Here is a 14,731-nt window from a genome sequence, read left to right as displayed (position 1 = left end):
CTTTATGGATGATCACTTGCATACACAATACACACCATACAGGCAGGTCTTCAAAATAAATTGTTTTCAGTGAATGTAAAATAATCAGAAAGACGAAATGGTAACGCGGTTTTAATGTGAGATTACTTCTCTGTGCAAATTTATTTTGGAATCGTTGTCATTTGTATCTGCCATTTAACTAGTGACTGTTGAATAGCCTCTAAGAACATACATTATTTGAACGCAATCAATGGAATGAATTCGGCCTTCGTGCTGGTCACATGATGCAGAAGGGTGGAAATGACACGGTACTGTGGACAGTATTTGTTTTCCACGACCACAACTCGTTCAGGCGTCATTGGCTCATTGACCACTGAGGCCAATTACGAACGAATACGCTGAAAAAGTTCGGAATCAAAAATTCTAAAGTAGGATGTGACGTCATTTGGGCAGGTAGGAGACCGATTCTATACGCTAGACGACATGGAGGCTGGGAAGCACAGCCGCCGCTGATAGTTTACACTAAGCTCGAACTGGCATCAATAAGGCACTGACACCTTCCTTAGGACACAGGTAAGAGGGAGACATTTAATAAGAAAACAAATATACGAGAAAACCGAGTTAATAAAACAGTTGTTATGTTTCAGAGTGACGTCTAGCTATTTAGCTAACCAGCTATCCAGACAAACAAGCAGGTGCTGACATTCGATGGGCCTAACGTTAGACCGCTTGCCCTGCGTAGGCTAGCTAAAACCAGCTAGCTAGGTACGTGGTATTCCTCTATAAATCTGAAAATACGTGAGAACACTAGCTGTGCTTTGTGACGTTTCTGTCGGAACTGGGGAGTGTTTGATAATGAAACTTGCTCAGCTAACTTAGCTGTTTTATTTGTCACTTTCATTTCCGGATGTGAAATTGGTTTGAAGCTATCGATACTTAGCTAGTTAACTGTTAGGTATTTGGCAAAGTATTTTCCTTAGCTTGTCATCTTGCCAGTTAGGGAGCTTTAAATGTTGGCACGTAGCTCGCCATGTAGCTGTAGCACTGAAGAGGACTTTCAGCCATTCATTCAATTGGTATTAACATAGCGTAACAGAAATTACCTAGCTAGCTGAAAGCCAACGTTGCTTCACTTGTTGGTTAAGAAATTGCTAAAACATTGCGATGTGTCATTAGCGAACTGCCTAGCAGGTTATTTCAGTTTTGCAATAGCCAATAGCAACTAAAACGTACAATATGTTGGTCAGTGTATTGTATACGGATTCGAACAAGCTTGTGCTAACGTTAAGTTGTATTACGTTGCTTGTCAGATGAAGCAGAAACAAATGTTTCACTCGTCTGCTTGGCTGGTCAGACATAACAGTTGCTTTTTTTTCAACTAGATAGATACAGATAATTACTGTTAATGCATTCCCTTCAAACATCACGTTGAGTAATTGGACAGATTTAGGGGCAATGTAATTCCTACCAAGGAGACCTAAGAACCTATGTGCTTATATTATAGTTTTACGGTTTTATGACCTCCCATCCAATTTGGCTGAAGCTGCTTTACGTTTCTGTACTGCCCCATTCAAGATGCAGTGCGCAGCACAGTGTATTTTTGCTTAACTGTAACATGGTTACATGATTAAATTGTAGATGCCTGTTGGGCTGGATTTTTAGCTTGTCATGTGTAGGCTAAAATTGAGCTTGATAGCTTGAAAATCTGTACAGAAGGAGTGGGGCTTATCAAAAACAGGAAGATGTTCAGAACACTGTAGTCAGTACCTGCAGTCTTTGTCCAGATCTGACAGTAGCTTACGCGGTACTATGTAGCAACTCCCATGTCAGACTGGCTGAGCAGACGACAAGAGGGTGGTGTAGCAGGTCTGTCCCCTGTGCAGTAATCAGTTTTATTTTTAGAGCACGTTTTTCAGAGACACTGTCACAAAGATGCTTTGCAAGAAAATAGGAAATTTTGGAAAGAATATATTTGAATCCTTGAAACAAAACTGGTCAGTATGATGAAAAAAAAAAAAAAAAAACCAGGGAACGAAAAGAAAAAAAAGAAAAAAAAAGAAACTCAAACAATGGACAGATCCAACTCAGCCCAACCTCCACTGTGAGCCAGGGCTTCGAATGGAAGCCCAGGAGTGCAGTTTTAAGTCTCATGTGATTAGTTCTGCGCCATGCTCATTTTGCCCCTCAGGAGCTGTCACACTTATTCCAGCTAGGCTTGCTGGGAGCAGCGCCTTTATAAATGCAAGTTCTCCTGCATGAAATGATATTCAGATGAATTTATTTTGGTGTGCGACCAAATGAAAGCGAAATACTGTGACTCATTCATGGGAGACAATGATACCAAGAACAATTTTTGAGTTTAGATTGAAGAATGCCTATTCTTGTCCAGTAGGAGTGAGAAGTAGGCATTGCCAATTTTCTGTTTGCACTGAATTTCTCTCTGGCCGAGAATGTTTCCCAAAAAGAACTTTCTGCGCCAATTGCATATGCTCTGACTAAAGGGACATTTAAGCTTTGTTGTGAAGGAAGACGGAAGCTAATGAATCGTGCTCTTTTGAACAATGTTGATCCCTCCCACCAGGTATAAGGCTTTTTACCTGCTTATGTCTTGCATTTGATTATGTCTGCTGGCCACAGAGACAGAGACAAATACAAGAAGAACAAAGGCCTTCTGCAACTGAGACAGAAGAGATCCGTGACTAATTAAAGCGTGATCAGTAACCTTTAGATCTTAGAAAGGCCTGTTGGAATGAGCTCTGGATTGCTAATTCAGCCAGCCAGAACATCCTTACCGCATGCGTCCTTCTAACGATGAAGCTGTGTCAGTCAAATAGAGTACATGGCTGAGTTTAAATAATTCCAACTTTCTTGAGCACTATCAGGCAATGGGGACAGAGCAAAGAGTGTTTGATTTATTAAATCTTCTCCTCTCTCTTTCTGGTCTCATCTCTCTCCTGCTCCCTGCTTATTTTTTCTTATTCTGTCCTTACTCCAATTTATCACAGTTCAGCACTCCTCAGATAGAGCTGGCCTCTTGTTTGTTGGAGAGGATGACTTAGTGTGTGCGTGTACTGTACGTGCGCGGTCTACTGTCAAGGAGAAATGGAACAAGTGTTTATGCTTGTATGTATGCAGACATTGAAGAAGGGGGAAAGTGTATGCGACTGGTCTACACCGTGTCATAGAAATGGGACGTGTGTGCGTGGAGGAGAGAGGGTTTGCTGTTTGCATGTATATTGTCAAAGATTAATTTTATTTTCTTTCTCTTTGAAAGCACACATTCACATACAGTATTAATGAGAGGGAAAGCATAGGTGCACCCAGCTTATGTGGTTTCCTCAGGGTAAGTGGAGCTTTGGTGCTCCTTTTTCCCCAAGACTCACTGGGATAATTTTTGTCCATGCTGATTCATTCTCAGGTAGATTGTGGTGACCTTGTGTATTTCAGGGAGGATGGTCTCCTTAGTAAATGGTTGGGTTTTCATGTTTTTCCGGTAGGCTCTGGTTGACCGTTGGCTGAAACATGGAGTCCATGCTCAATAAGCTGAAAAGCACTGTCACCAAGGTGACAGCAGATGTCACCAGTGCAGTCATGGGTAACCCGGTGACCCGTGAGTTTGAAGTAGGCCGGCACATGGCCAGCAGTGGACCAGGGCTGTGCTGGAGGATCTACAGTGGATCCAAGAAGTCCACGAAACAGGTAGGTGACTCACCTGAGGTGAAGAAGGAAGGGAAGATTACATAACCATGGTGGTAACTGATGTATTTACTGAAAAAGAATGGTGATACCTGTGATGCTGCAAGTTTTGCCTTCTTGTCACAAAGTGAATTTGCAAGGCAGCAATCTTCTCTCCCTGTGGATCATTGCAAAATACTTTGTTTTCCTTGTTTTCCAGGAAGTAGCAGTGTTTGTTTTTGACAAGAAACTCATCGACAAGTATCAGAAGTTTGAAAAGGACCAGATTGTTGACTCTCTGAAGAAAGGAGTCCAACAACTGACCCGCCTACGACACCCTCGCCTTCTTACCGTTCAGCACCCCCTGGAGGAGTCGCGGTGAGTGACTCGCGTTCATTAAGCCTTTCCTCAACCCCTGTGTTTTTACTGTCTAATATTTTAATATTCTGTTATTTGTTGAGTCTTCAAGAATGCTCTAACTGTAAGAGTCGGAATGAAAATAACATTTGAATCTCACTTCAATCCAAAGTCCTGTAGAACGTGTTTGTAGATTTCTGAATGCATTTGAACTGGGTTGAATATTATTATAACTGTCAGTAATTCTAATTTTTAGAAACCAAATTTGCCCTTAAAGTGAAAAGGATTGTATTATTTTATCCAACTTGTCATTTTCTACCCAAGATCTTTTATTAATTTTTAAAAGCAAAATGTCAAAGTCATCTGAAAAGGTTTTGCTACCATGCTGCATAATATTTTTTGAAATGCCCAGTCATATTTTTAGACCCATTCCTTTGCTGAAACGTCCACTGTTAATTGAGGAGAGCACTGACTAACACACATCTCACAAAGAGCACGTCAGCCATCGCCTCCTGGTAGTGGTTCTTTTTGGTTCCTGCCGTCAGTCGAGTTGGCTGCCTACATCTGTTAGAACTGCAGAAACACGGCCTTTTCACAATGCAGACTGAAAACACACTTTATCAACTGCGTCTTGGTGCCCTGAACTCAGACTCTGCCGTTTAGTATTTATTCACCTTCGGCCAGTTCTCTTTACCGGTGCACCATGTGATTGATGTAACAGCACTTTTATTGTGCTGCTGGTTTATTTTAAATGGCCTCCTTGTAAAATAATGGTACATGGTAACCTTGAATCTTGCTCTCTTTCCTTTTCAGAGACTGCCTGGCCTTCTGTACAGAACCTGTCTTTGCCAGCTTGGCCAATGTTCTGGGTCAGTATGAGAACCTGCCCAGTCCAGTTCCATCAGAGATCAAAGAGTACAAACTGTACGACATAGAAACCAAGTACGGCCTCTTACAGGTAAGATCTCAAACACACCTGCAGAAGGATTCATCCAATCCCTGCTTACGTTCATCATTAGGAATTATACTTTATACAGCATATGGCTCAGAATGAGCAAGTTATTTTGCCCACTGCCAAAACGTCGTGGAGATGTCATATTCAGTAATAAAAATTGGTTAAATAATTTTTTTATTGAACTTTCATTAACTTGAATTACTCCTGGTAATTGACAGATCATTTAATTAAAGACCGTGTTACTTGTTTAAATGATCTTGAACTAGTGAACTCTTCTCTCTTTCTATGTCTTCTCATGTTTTGGATGGTTCAGTGTTCGTTCGTAGCAGGTTTACGGTCGCTATTCTGTCTCTCTTGTCCCCTCCCTCGCTGTGACAGACTGCAGAGGGCTTAGCCTTCCTCCACAGTGGGGTGAAGATGGTGCATGGGAACCTGTGCCCCGAGAACATCATTGTGAATAAGAGCGGGTCTTGGAAGATCATGGGCTTTGACTTCAGCATTTCATCCAGCAACCCCTCAGACCAGGAGGTGAGTCGTAGTAGCGTAGGTCTTCACCAGACTGACGGGTCCCTGTGTCTGACTAGTGCAGCTGGGTGGGGGGTGGAGAGGAAATGAAGGCTCACAGGATAGGAAGCAGGAAGCAGGGAGTTACTGAATGAGAGGAGGTTGGAGCCTTTTTGTCTCATAAGTTTGCCTTTGTGTGTTTGTGTCGACCAGCCCACGTACACTTGTAAGGAGTGGGATCCCAATCAGTCGTCTCTCTGCCTGCCGAACCCGGAGTACCTTGCCCCCGAGTACATCCTGTCGGTCAGCTGTGACACCGCCTCTGACATGTACTCCCTGGGCGTGGTCATGCACGCCGTCTTCAACGAGGGGAAGCCCGTCTTCAAGGTCAACAAGCAGGACATCTTCAAGAGCTTCAGCAGACAGCTGGACCAGGTGAGACCTGCCTGCCCTCTCCCTACCGTCCACTGGAAAGAAGGGCTCCAGCTCCTCTTACTCCTGCAGGTCGCCATGTTTCCACTCTGTACATGGCTGTGCTGTGGCTCTGTTTTGACTTTACATTACATTTATTATCCACAGCGACGCACAATAACTACAGAGGTAGAATACCTATTATGTAACTGTTGTCCGTAGCCGTGAACATAAAGTCTAGTTCACACAGTTGGCATGGGATAGGTCAGAAAGTTATGGTAAGTCAAACTACGAGGCATGACGATGAGCTACGACATCAGGATAACAATACAAAAAGTGCAATATAAGTGCTGGATGGAGATACACATGTAACCTGAAAGTGCTAGATGAACAGGATAGGATTCAAGTGATATGCTCTTATGAGATTTATGAGAGACTTATTTAAATGTCTCCCCAGCTGAGCCGACTGAACCCGGGGGTCCTCAACAAGATCCCTGAAGAGGTACGGGAGCATGTGAAGATGCTCTTGAGCGTCACGCCCAACGTCCGGCCTGATGCTGACCAGATGACCAAGGCAAGTAATAAATGGCTGTCCCTGCTGTTACATACCACACTGTAGGGTGGGTACAAAGAGGAATGTGTGGAAAGGATGCTGGAATCCTGAAATCATAATTCTTCTGCCAGGTAGTTATTGTTTGTGGCTTGAATCACATCTGTGTACTGGGCTATATTTACACCTGCTATATTTACACCTGAGACATAGACGGCTGCATTGTTCTCATTACACCACTGAGCCACAAACACCTTCTGTTTGCAGTGTTTATATTAAACTGCTGAGGCACAGCTGTGAACAGATAGTGCGGTGTTTTTATGAGGAGGTGTTCAGAATATATTGTCTACTTGGAGGAGTTCTGTAAGCGTTTGGCATCTATATTTGTTAATGTCAGGTGTGTCTTGTCTCCAGATTCCATTCTTCGGTGATGTGGGATCGGTGACTTTGCAGTACTTCGATTCCCTCTTCCAAAGGGACAACTTGCAGAAGTCTCAATTCTACAAAGGCTTGCCCAAGGTCCTGCCCAAGTTGCCGAAGGTAAAGCTATGTTCAGTGATTGGCTTCCCAAAAAAAGCTCTGCGTTGTGATTTGCTGAAAGCAAAACTCAGGGACTGCGTCCACACTGCTTACTCTGGCTATCAAATCTTAGCATGCTTACTCTGATGCTGTGGTCAGTCTGACTGATGAACTCTGACCCCTCTCGCTCAGCGTGTGGTGGTGCACCGGATCCTGCCGGCGCTCACCTCGGAGTTTGTGAATCCGGACATGGTCCCGTTTGTCCTTCCCAACGTGCTGCTGATAGCGGAGGAGTGCACCAAGGAGGAGTACGTGCGTCTGATCCTGCCTGACCTCGGCCCGGTCTTCAAACAGCAAGAGCCTGTGCAGGTACTTCTCCCGACTGTGCCTACCTGCTCAGAATAACCTGACTCTGTCACTACCCACTCACACAGAACCACTCCCAGTCCTCTCTTTCTCCTAGCTCGCTGACCAATCTCCCTGCTTATGTCTGACTGCAAATCCACCTCTTTGCTATAGTCCCCTTCAGAAGCAGGGATTAAACTTCAGAGCGTTCAGGGCTGAATTCCGTCAGTCCCTAACAGTGGACCCAAATAAGAATATAGCGTGCCTGTCTGTGTATGTGTGTGCATGTGCACGTATCTCTCTTGGGTAGAATTACGACTTATACATTTTTAGAAATTAATGCGTCGTGACATTGCTGCTCTAAGTGCATCAGTGGGTGAGAGAAGCGGCCCTTTCCTTTCCTTTTCCCCTGCTGCAATGCGCTGGAGGGTCAAAGCTGGTTGAAGTGCTGTTCCGCTGAGTCATGGCACTGTTTCTCTGTGTGTTCCCTTTTCCATGCTCCCAGGCTGCTAACATGGTGAGTGGCCTTGCTTTGTCAAGTGGCACGTGTGATGAGAACGCACCCTTAGCGCACGCGCGTCTCTGAGGCGTGCCCTTAACGCACTCTCCCTGTCCCGTCTCCTTAGATACTGCTGATCTTTCTGCAAAAGATGGACCTGCTGCTCACTAAGACCCCTGCAGAGGACATCAGGAGCAGCGTGCTGCCCATGGTGTACCGTGCGCTGGAGGCGCCCTCCACGCAGATCCAGGTAAGTTTTTGGTGTCGCCATGGAGACCGCATCCGCTCAGGCCCGTGCAAGATGCTGAGATCACCATGGAGACAAGCTCCCCCGCACGTCTATTCGGGACTATGACGTTATCTGTGTCTGACATCAGTTTTTTCATAAAAGGAGAATCTGTTGAGAAGGATAGTGTGCAGTGTTATTACAGCAATTTACTTGAACAGGCTTCAGACTCTCACTCGAAAGATGGAGTAAAATCTCTGAAATCTCTGTAAGCTGAGATCCACAGTGTACACACTTTGATGGGCAGAAATGTCTTCAGCTGTATTGGCTCTGTGTTATGGATTGGTTCTGTGTTAAGGGCCATTCAAACTGTGTATTGCATCACTTGTACACTGTTCTGAACCAGTGGTTCCCCCCGCAGGAACTGTGCCTGAATATCATCCCCACCTTCGCAAATCTGATTGACTACCCGTCCATGAAGAACTCGCTGATCCCGCGAATCAAATCCGCCTGCCTTCAGACCTCCTCTCTTGCGGTGAGTCGCTTGTGAAGTGAGCCCCTCCGCATAGCACCACGCTAGCCCCTCCCCTTTATATTACCTTGCTACACAGCTGCCTAGATTGACTCTCACTGGTTGAGAGAGCTCAACGGCTTCTCCCAGTTAAAGTGCATGCGTGTGTTTCCCAGGTGCGGGTCAACTCCCTGGTGTGCCTGGGGAAGATCCTGGAATACCTGGATAAATGGTTTGTCATCGATGAGATCCTGCCTTTCCTGCAGCAGATCCCTTCCAGGGAGCCTGCCGTGCTTATGGGGATTCTGGGTAAGGGGAGGAACTTTTGAATGAGGTTTTTTTGTGTGTACAAACTGTTCAAAATCTTCCAGATTAGACCAGCACTGCTGGATATTTACATGTGCTACAACAGTTCAGTTAGGGCCAGTGGTGTGTAATACTCCACATTACAGTGGTAGAATGGGAACAGTGTTTAGTATTTGTACAAATAGCAGGTGAATATCGCAAGTCGCGGGTGATATTCAGTTGGAGCTGAAGAAATTTGTATTTCTCCTCAGGCATCTACAAGTGCACCTTCTCCCATAAGAAACTGGGGATCCCTAAAGAGCACCTGGCTGGGAAGAGTGTTCCTCATCTGGTGTCCCTCAGTATTGACAACAACCTGAACCTGAACCAGGTGAGATACAGACAGACAAACGCGTACGCATTTTTGTTTGTGTTGACCTGTTTCATGTGCTTATCGGAGGCATGCTGAATTTGGTTGTTTGTTTCAGTTCAACTCCTTCATGGCCGTGATCAGAGACATGCTGAGCCGAATGGAGGCGGAGCACAAGACCAAACTGGAGCAGCTGCATGCCATGCAGGAGCAGCAAAGGTGTCTGTCACTCCACTCCCACGTAACCATAGAGACAGCTGTCACATGCATCTTAGCTGCCATTAATGCTGCAGGCTCAGGTGGGCGTTGAGTGATGATAATGTTCTGCGTGTCTCCGCTCAGGTCGCTGAACATCTCAAACCAGCTAAACCAATCCGAAGAACCCAAGTCTACACCCAGCCCTGGCAACCAGGTGAGATGTTTACCTGGAAATAAGGGACAGGGCACTAGGTTCTGGAGTTAATAGATACTTGGCAAAATAAAGTTTGCTTCCTCCAGCTCCTCTCTCCAAAAGTCTGGTGTAGTTGTGAGGAAAAACCTCATTTATGATGGCCCGTACTGGCAAACACCAGCCCAGTTCTCCCGTCCAAGTGCTAACCAAGACCAGGCCTGCTTAGCTTCAGCGGTTTGACGTGTGATAGGTTGACAGAGTGGTACGGTTTAGTGGGCAAACGTTTAGACCCTTCCTCTATCTGCAGATTGATAACATCTTCGGAGGGAACTCTTCGAGTTCTGGGCTAAATGGGAAAGAGAACGGATCTTCTGTGGCTGCTTCACAACCATCCAGAGTAAGTAAAGTCAGGCTTATGGCCTCAGTTAAAGACATTGTCGATGCCTCCGTCCGTCTCTGTGAGTATACATTGTTGTTCTCAGTGTCTGGTTCTGTGCTGAACAAGCTCTGAATTTAACTGCACCCGAATGGCTAACATGACCGTCATGTTTCTCTAATTATAAGTGAGCAGTAGTGTTTTGTGTGGGATACGAGTTAAAGGCATCTATTGTGATTTAGTAATTAAAGAGCAGGCCTGCTGTGACCAAATATTTGATTTGGAATGTGAACAACAGAACGACTCAACGGGTGGTTCATAATACCATCCACAACACTGCTTCTGTTCCTCGCTTATTTGGCCTGTTTCATAGCTGTTCATTCTCTAACTGTTCGGGTAAGGACTACTCGTTTGCTATGTGAAAAACTGTGTAAGTCGCTCTGGATAAGAGCATCTGCTAAATGCCTGTAATGTAATGTCCTGGTGCTGCTCTATAGCGTGTTCCTCTATAATGTGTAATAATCCTGGGTCCCCCTCTTATGTCCAGGTGTCTCTCACCTTGGAGGAGAAGCAGCGTTTGGCGAAGGAGCAGGAGCAAGCAGCTAAACTGAGGACTCAGCAGCCTCTCACACCCAATGTCATGAAAGCAGCCACATCCACCTCTCAGGTAACCCCCCCTATACCCGCCCTACACACACCCACCTCTCAGGTAAACTGCTATACCGACCCTACACACGTCCACCTCACAGGTAACCTGCTAAACCCACTTTACACACGCCCACCTCTCAGGTAACCTGCTATACCCACCCTACACACGTCCACCTCACAGGTAACCTGCTAAACCCACTTTACACACGCCCACCTCTCAGGTAACCTGCTATACCCACCCTACACACGTCCACCTCACAGGTAACCTGCTATACCCACTTTACACATGCCCACCTCTCAGGTAACCTGCTATACCCACCCTACACACGTCCACCTCACAGGTAACCTGCTATACCCACTTTACACACATCCACCTCTCAGATAACCTGCTATACCCACTTTACACATGCCCACCTCTCAGGTAACCCCCTATACCCAGCCTACACACGCCCACGTCTCAGGTAACCTGCTATACCCTCCATACACACCCAGACGCAGGCAATACTGAAAATGTATTGAAATAAAATATATTATCAAGATTTGGGAACACTTCACAGTATATGGGCAACTGTACAGATTATTGGCACTTGATTATTTTCACTTATATTTAAACATATTGCACTTCTGTGAAATATATTTAGCATAATCAGTTTTAAAAAGTAAACTTACAATACGTTGTGGTATAAGTATATTTTATTTCTGTTTGGGAAGAGGTCCCACACTAGTAACACACGGCGCCCCCTACTACAGAAGCCCACATACACCAGTACGATGCCCACAACACTTGATAACTGTACACCAGAACCTCCACAGAGGTAACGCTGTGTCCAGCAGGCCAGGTCTTATTGAAACTGCATTGTGTACTTTTATCTCTGCCAGGCGAAAGATCTGACCAGCAGCCTGATGAACAGCATGACGTCACTGGGCAGCCTGTCCCTCAGCACTGGCCCCCGGCAGGGCCCTGTGCAGACGGGGGCCATTTCCACCGGCTTTCCCTCAGCAGCCCCCATGGGCGGGGTGGGCACTATGGGAACCATGAGCAACGGGTTCGGCTCGGGGATGGGCTTCCCGTCGGCGGGCATGAACGCAGGCATGCGCCCGACAGGTCCCCCGGCGGCCCCCATGTACGGGGGCATGGCCACCACCACCAGCACCCCCAACTTCTCTGCCCTCACCCAGAATCAGCCGGGCAAGCCCCCAGACATGTCCGCCCTCGACTCCCTCTTCGCCTCCCAGAAGCCCAAAGTCACCCTCAACCAAATGACCCCGGCACCCACGCCCGCCCCCGGCCCGTGGCTCAACCAGTTTGGGTCGCAGCAGCCTCCCCAGGCCGCACCCCTGCCCATAGGCGGGGCCCACGCGGGGTTCGGCATGCAGGCCAACCCCTTCTTCAGCCCGCAGAACTTCTCCCAGCCCGCCCCCGCGCCTGCCCCCATGGCTGCCCCGCCCATGAATGCCGGCGCTCTCAGACACAGCACCTCCGCCAACAATGACCTGAAGGATCTCTTCGGATAGAGACCCGCTTGCACATCCACGCCTTTTCTCACAAAAAAAATCACTGGGGAGAAAACACAGAAAAAACTTTGGGTGACTGAATAGTGTGATCTTTCTTATCGAATCAAGTGGAGATCCCAGCTTTTTGTTAATTACGTTTGATGTGATCTGATTGTGGTTTAAAAGTCGCTTCAGACTGCAGGCCTCAGTATATTGAGTAGAGCCCTGGGGCAGAGGAGGACCTTTCTGCCATATCCCATCACTAAACCTTGGGATTAGTCACCATGTCCAGCCCACGTATCTGAAATTTGCCTCTGGGGGTTTACATGGTTTGGCATCAGTAACTGAGGTTTAGATGCTGTATCGCGTCAGTAACCCTGGGGACTGGGTTGAGATCAAGTCAATAATGTGCGCTGCGATTATTCCCCAGATTCTCATATCAGCAGTGAGGTTCATGTGGGTACATTCGAGACTGGTGCGTAGCCGAGTGGAGACCCAGACAGAAGCAGTAGACCAGCCGGTCTCCATGGTGATGCAGTTTCCCTCCGTCCCTCGCTCTGCTTCTCTTGCTCCGGGCCGCCAAGCGGGGCTTCTGTTACTGTCTCTACCACTCCCCTAGCAGAGCTGTCCGTCCACCACAGCATGAAGGACCCGCATGCGTTAGGCTTGCCATCATTTAAGAGCCACACCAATCACATGCTGTGTCTTGGGCAGCTCTGTTATTGTGTGGCAGTTTGTGTTGAGTGTTTTTGTTTTTTGTTTTTTTTGGAGTCAGTTTGCTGTGTTTGGGACCAGGTGGTGTGACGCTAGCTGTCAGGCGAGAGGCTGTCTCACCCCCCCTCTCTCTCCCACCTCCCTCTCTCTCCCGTACGCTCTGGGAGATAATGGCCTTCTCATTTCTGAAGGATTGGGAGGGTGTGGCCAGAGGCCTCCTTGCTGTCATGAGTGAGAATGAGAGGGTGAATGCTGTTGGTCTTGCCATGTTAGCAGATGTAAGAAAGTGAATGGGTGAATGCTGCTGGGTCTCATTCGCAGTGTAAAAGGGTGAGTGGTGCTGGTCGTGTGAGTGAATGGGTGAATGCTGCTGGGTCTCCTTTGCAGTGTGAAGGGGTGAGTAGTGCTGGCCGTATGAGTGAAAGGGTGAATGCCGCCAGGTCACCTTTGCCGTGTGAAGTGTGAAAGGGTGAGTGGCACTGGCTATGCGAGTGAATGGGTGAATGTTGCTAGGTCTCCTTCGCAGTGTGAAAGGGTGAGTGGCGCTGGCCGTGTGAGTGAAAGGGTGAATGCTGCTGGGTCTCCTTTGCAGTGTGGAGTGTGAAAGGGTGAGTGGTGCTGGCCGTGTGAGTGAAAGGGTGAATGCTTCTTTTCTGCTGTGGAAATGAAGTGAATCTGTACATAGGGAACGCCCGGCCACAGCAGGTCAAATAAATGCTGTATTTACTGTCGATATTCCAGAGGTGGATATATTTGTGTGTTTCGTGTTTGGGTGCATCGGCCTCTTCACAGAGCCTCTCTCTCCACCCCTCCCTGTCTGGAGCACGAGGCAGGGTGCGCCTGTGGATGCATCGGCCTTAACTGCAGCTCTGTGCTGTTTCAGCATCACTCTGCAGGTCCCTCCTCCACAAGGGCGGGTGACTGACACCCGATGTCTCTCCTCCACCTTACATTAACTGTCTCGTACCACAGCGACCACACAGGTTTTTAAAAGTATTTATAACAGTTTTATATATCAAACTGAGTATACAGTGGTAATATATTGTGAATGAAGTGTTTGAAGATGCGTTGATGCGTTCTGATGGGGAGCGCTCGTTAAAGGGGACCCAACTCTTTTCCTGCTGTTGCATTAATGGAAGAAAGGCCTTAAGAGGTGTTTGCAATAATTTCATTTGGTGGAGGGTAAGGGATTTTCTGCTGCTTTCTGTTTTTCCATTTGCCTCTTGTAGATTTCAGCAATGAAGGATAATTTTATACTGGCCACAAGCCACACAATTTGGGTTTCAAGTGAATTTCTTTGCGGGCACTGTTTGGTGAAAGTCGCCCCCAGGGGGCAGTAGATATTGTGACTGTACAATGCAGAGTGGACTTCTGGACTGTAGTATTGGGACCTGTGAACACTGCTCAGGAGCTATGATCTCCTTAGTTCCCTAAAGAAAAACCCCTCTGCTTCCTCTCCGTCACTTTGGTTTGTGATGTCATTTATGTGATGACAAATTTAAAGACCCAAGTATGACAAATTTGAGGACACACTGCGCATGATTGCTACATTTCCCACAACATGACAAGGTCGCTGCTGTCGTAACACATTTGGTTTAAACCGAGAAGAGCAAAAGTCTATTCTTTTACAAAACTCTGATCCTTTGTATATGAGAGAAATAACTGTACACTGTGGAGTCTTTGTGAAATTTGTATTGTGAATGGGGTGTTTTGTGTTGTCTCAGTTCAGACTGAGGGTTGGATCTTTCCTAGTCTTCAATGGAATTCTGTAAATATATATAAAAATATACATTCTAGTATTCTTTAACATGGCTGTTGTTTCCTTTGTCGGGAAAGCACTTGTACTTTCTGATTAGGTTTGTGACCACAGATTCACAGTGATTACATCCTTGCCTACCATCTAGTAATTTTCAGCAGACATT

The 14,731-nt window shown here is 46.6% G+C and overlaps 1 protein-coding gene across 4 annotated transcripts; it reads left to right on the top strand.

Moving 5' to 3' along the window:
- The first annotated feature begins 285 nt into the window (after positions 1 to 285).
- On the top strand, positions 286 to 14,616 carry scyl2 (SCY1 like pseudokinase 2). Of its 4 annotated transcripts, none has more exons than XM_035425558.1 (19): positions 286 to 432; positions 3,477 to 3,678; positions 3,875 to 4,032; positions 4,825 to 4,969; positions 5,345 to 5,494; positions 5,684 to 5,905; positions 6,339 to 6,455; positions 6,846 to 6,971; positions 7,143 to 7,319; positions 7,801 to 7,812; positions 7,922 to 8,044; positions 8,442 to 8,555; positions 8,708 to 8,840; positions 9,089 to 9,207; positions 9,305 to 9,405; positions 9,529 to 9,598; positions 9,885 to 9,974; positions 10,501 to 10,620; positions 11,481 to 14,616. In XM_035425558.1, exons 2-19 carry the CDS (start codon positions 3,502 to 3,504, stop codon positions 12,114 to 12,116), a joined length of 2,790 nt encoding a protein of 929 aa, XP_035281449.1. In that variant the 5' UTR covers positions 286 to 432; positions 3,477 to 3,501; the 3' UTR covers positions 12,117 to 14,616. The 4 variants fall into 4 exon arrangements, with proteins under 4 accessions (XP_035281449.1, XP_035281447.1, XP_035281450.1 ...); XM_035425556.1 differs by having other exon boundaries at positions 291 to 552; XM_035425557.1 differs by lacking the exon at positions 286 to 432 and adding an exon at positions 440 to 552 and having other exon boundaries at positions 3,474 to 3,678.
- Positions 14,617 to 14,731: the final 115 nt, after the last annotated feature.

The sequence above is a fragment of the Anguilla anguilla genome, chromosome 7, assembly GCF_013347855.1.
Source record: "Anguilla anguilla isolate fAngAng1 chromosome 7, fAngAng1.pri, whole genome shotgun sequence".
In the NCBI taxonomy this organism is placed as follows: Eukaryota; Metazoa; Chordata; class Actinopteri; order Anguilliformes; family Anguillidae; genus Anguilla; species Anguilla anguilla.
Note: the sequence above shows the minus strand (reverse complement) of the source record. Positions and strands in the feature narration are given on the sequence as shown.

What these genes read in the sequence shown, in the direction of transcription:
- scyl2 (XM_035425558.1), top strand. Translation starts at nt 3,502, where the DNA reads ATGGAGTCCATGCTCAATAAGCTGAAAAGCACTGTCACCAAGGTGACA. An exon ending in CGTGCTTATGGGGATTCTGG is followed by an intron (nt 8,841 to 9,088) that starts GTAAGGGGAGGA and finishes ATTTCTCCTCAG; the next exon opens with GCATCTACAAGTGCACCTTC. An exon ending in CACCCAGCCCTGGCAACCAG is followed by an intron (nt 9,599 to 9,884) that starts GTGAGATGTTTA and finishes CTCTATCTGCAG; the next exon opens with ATTGATAACATCTTCGGAGG.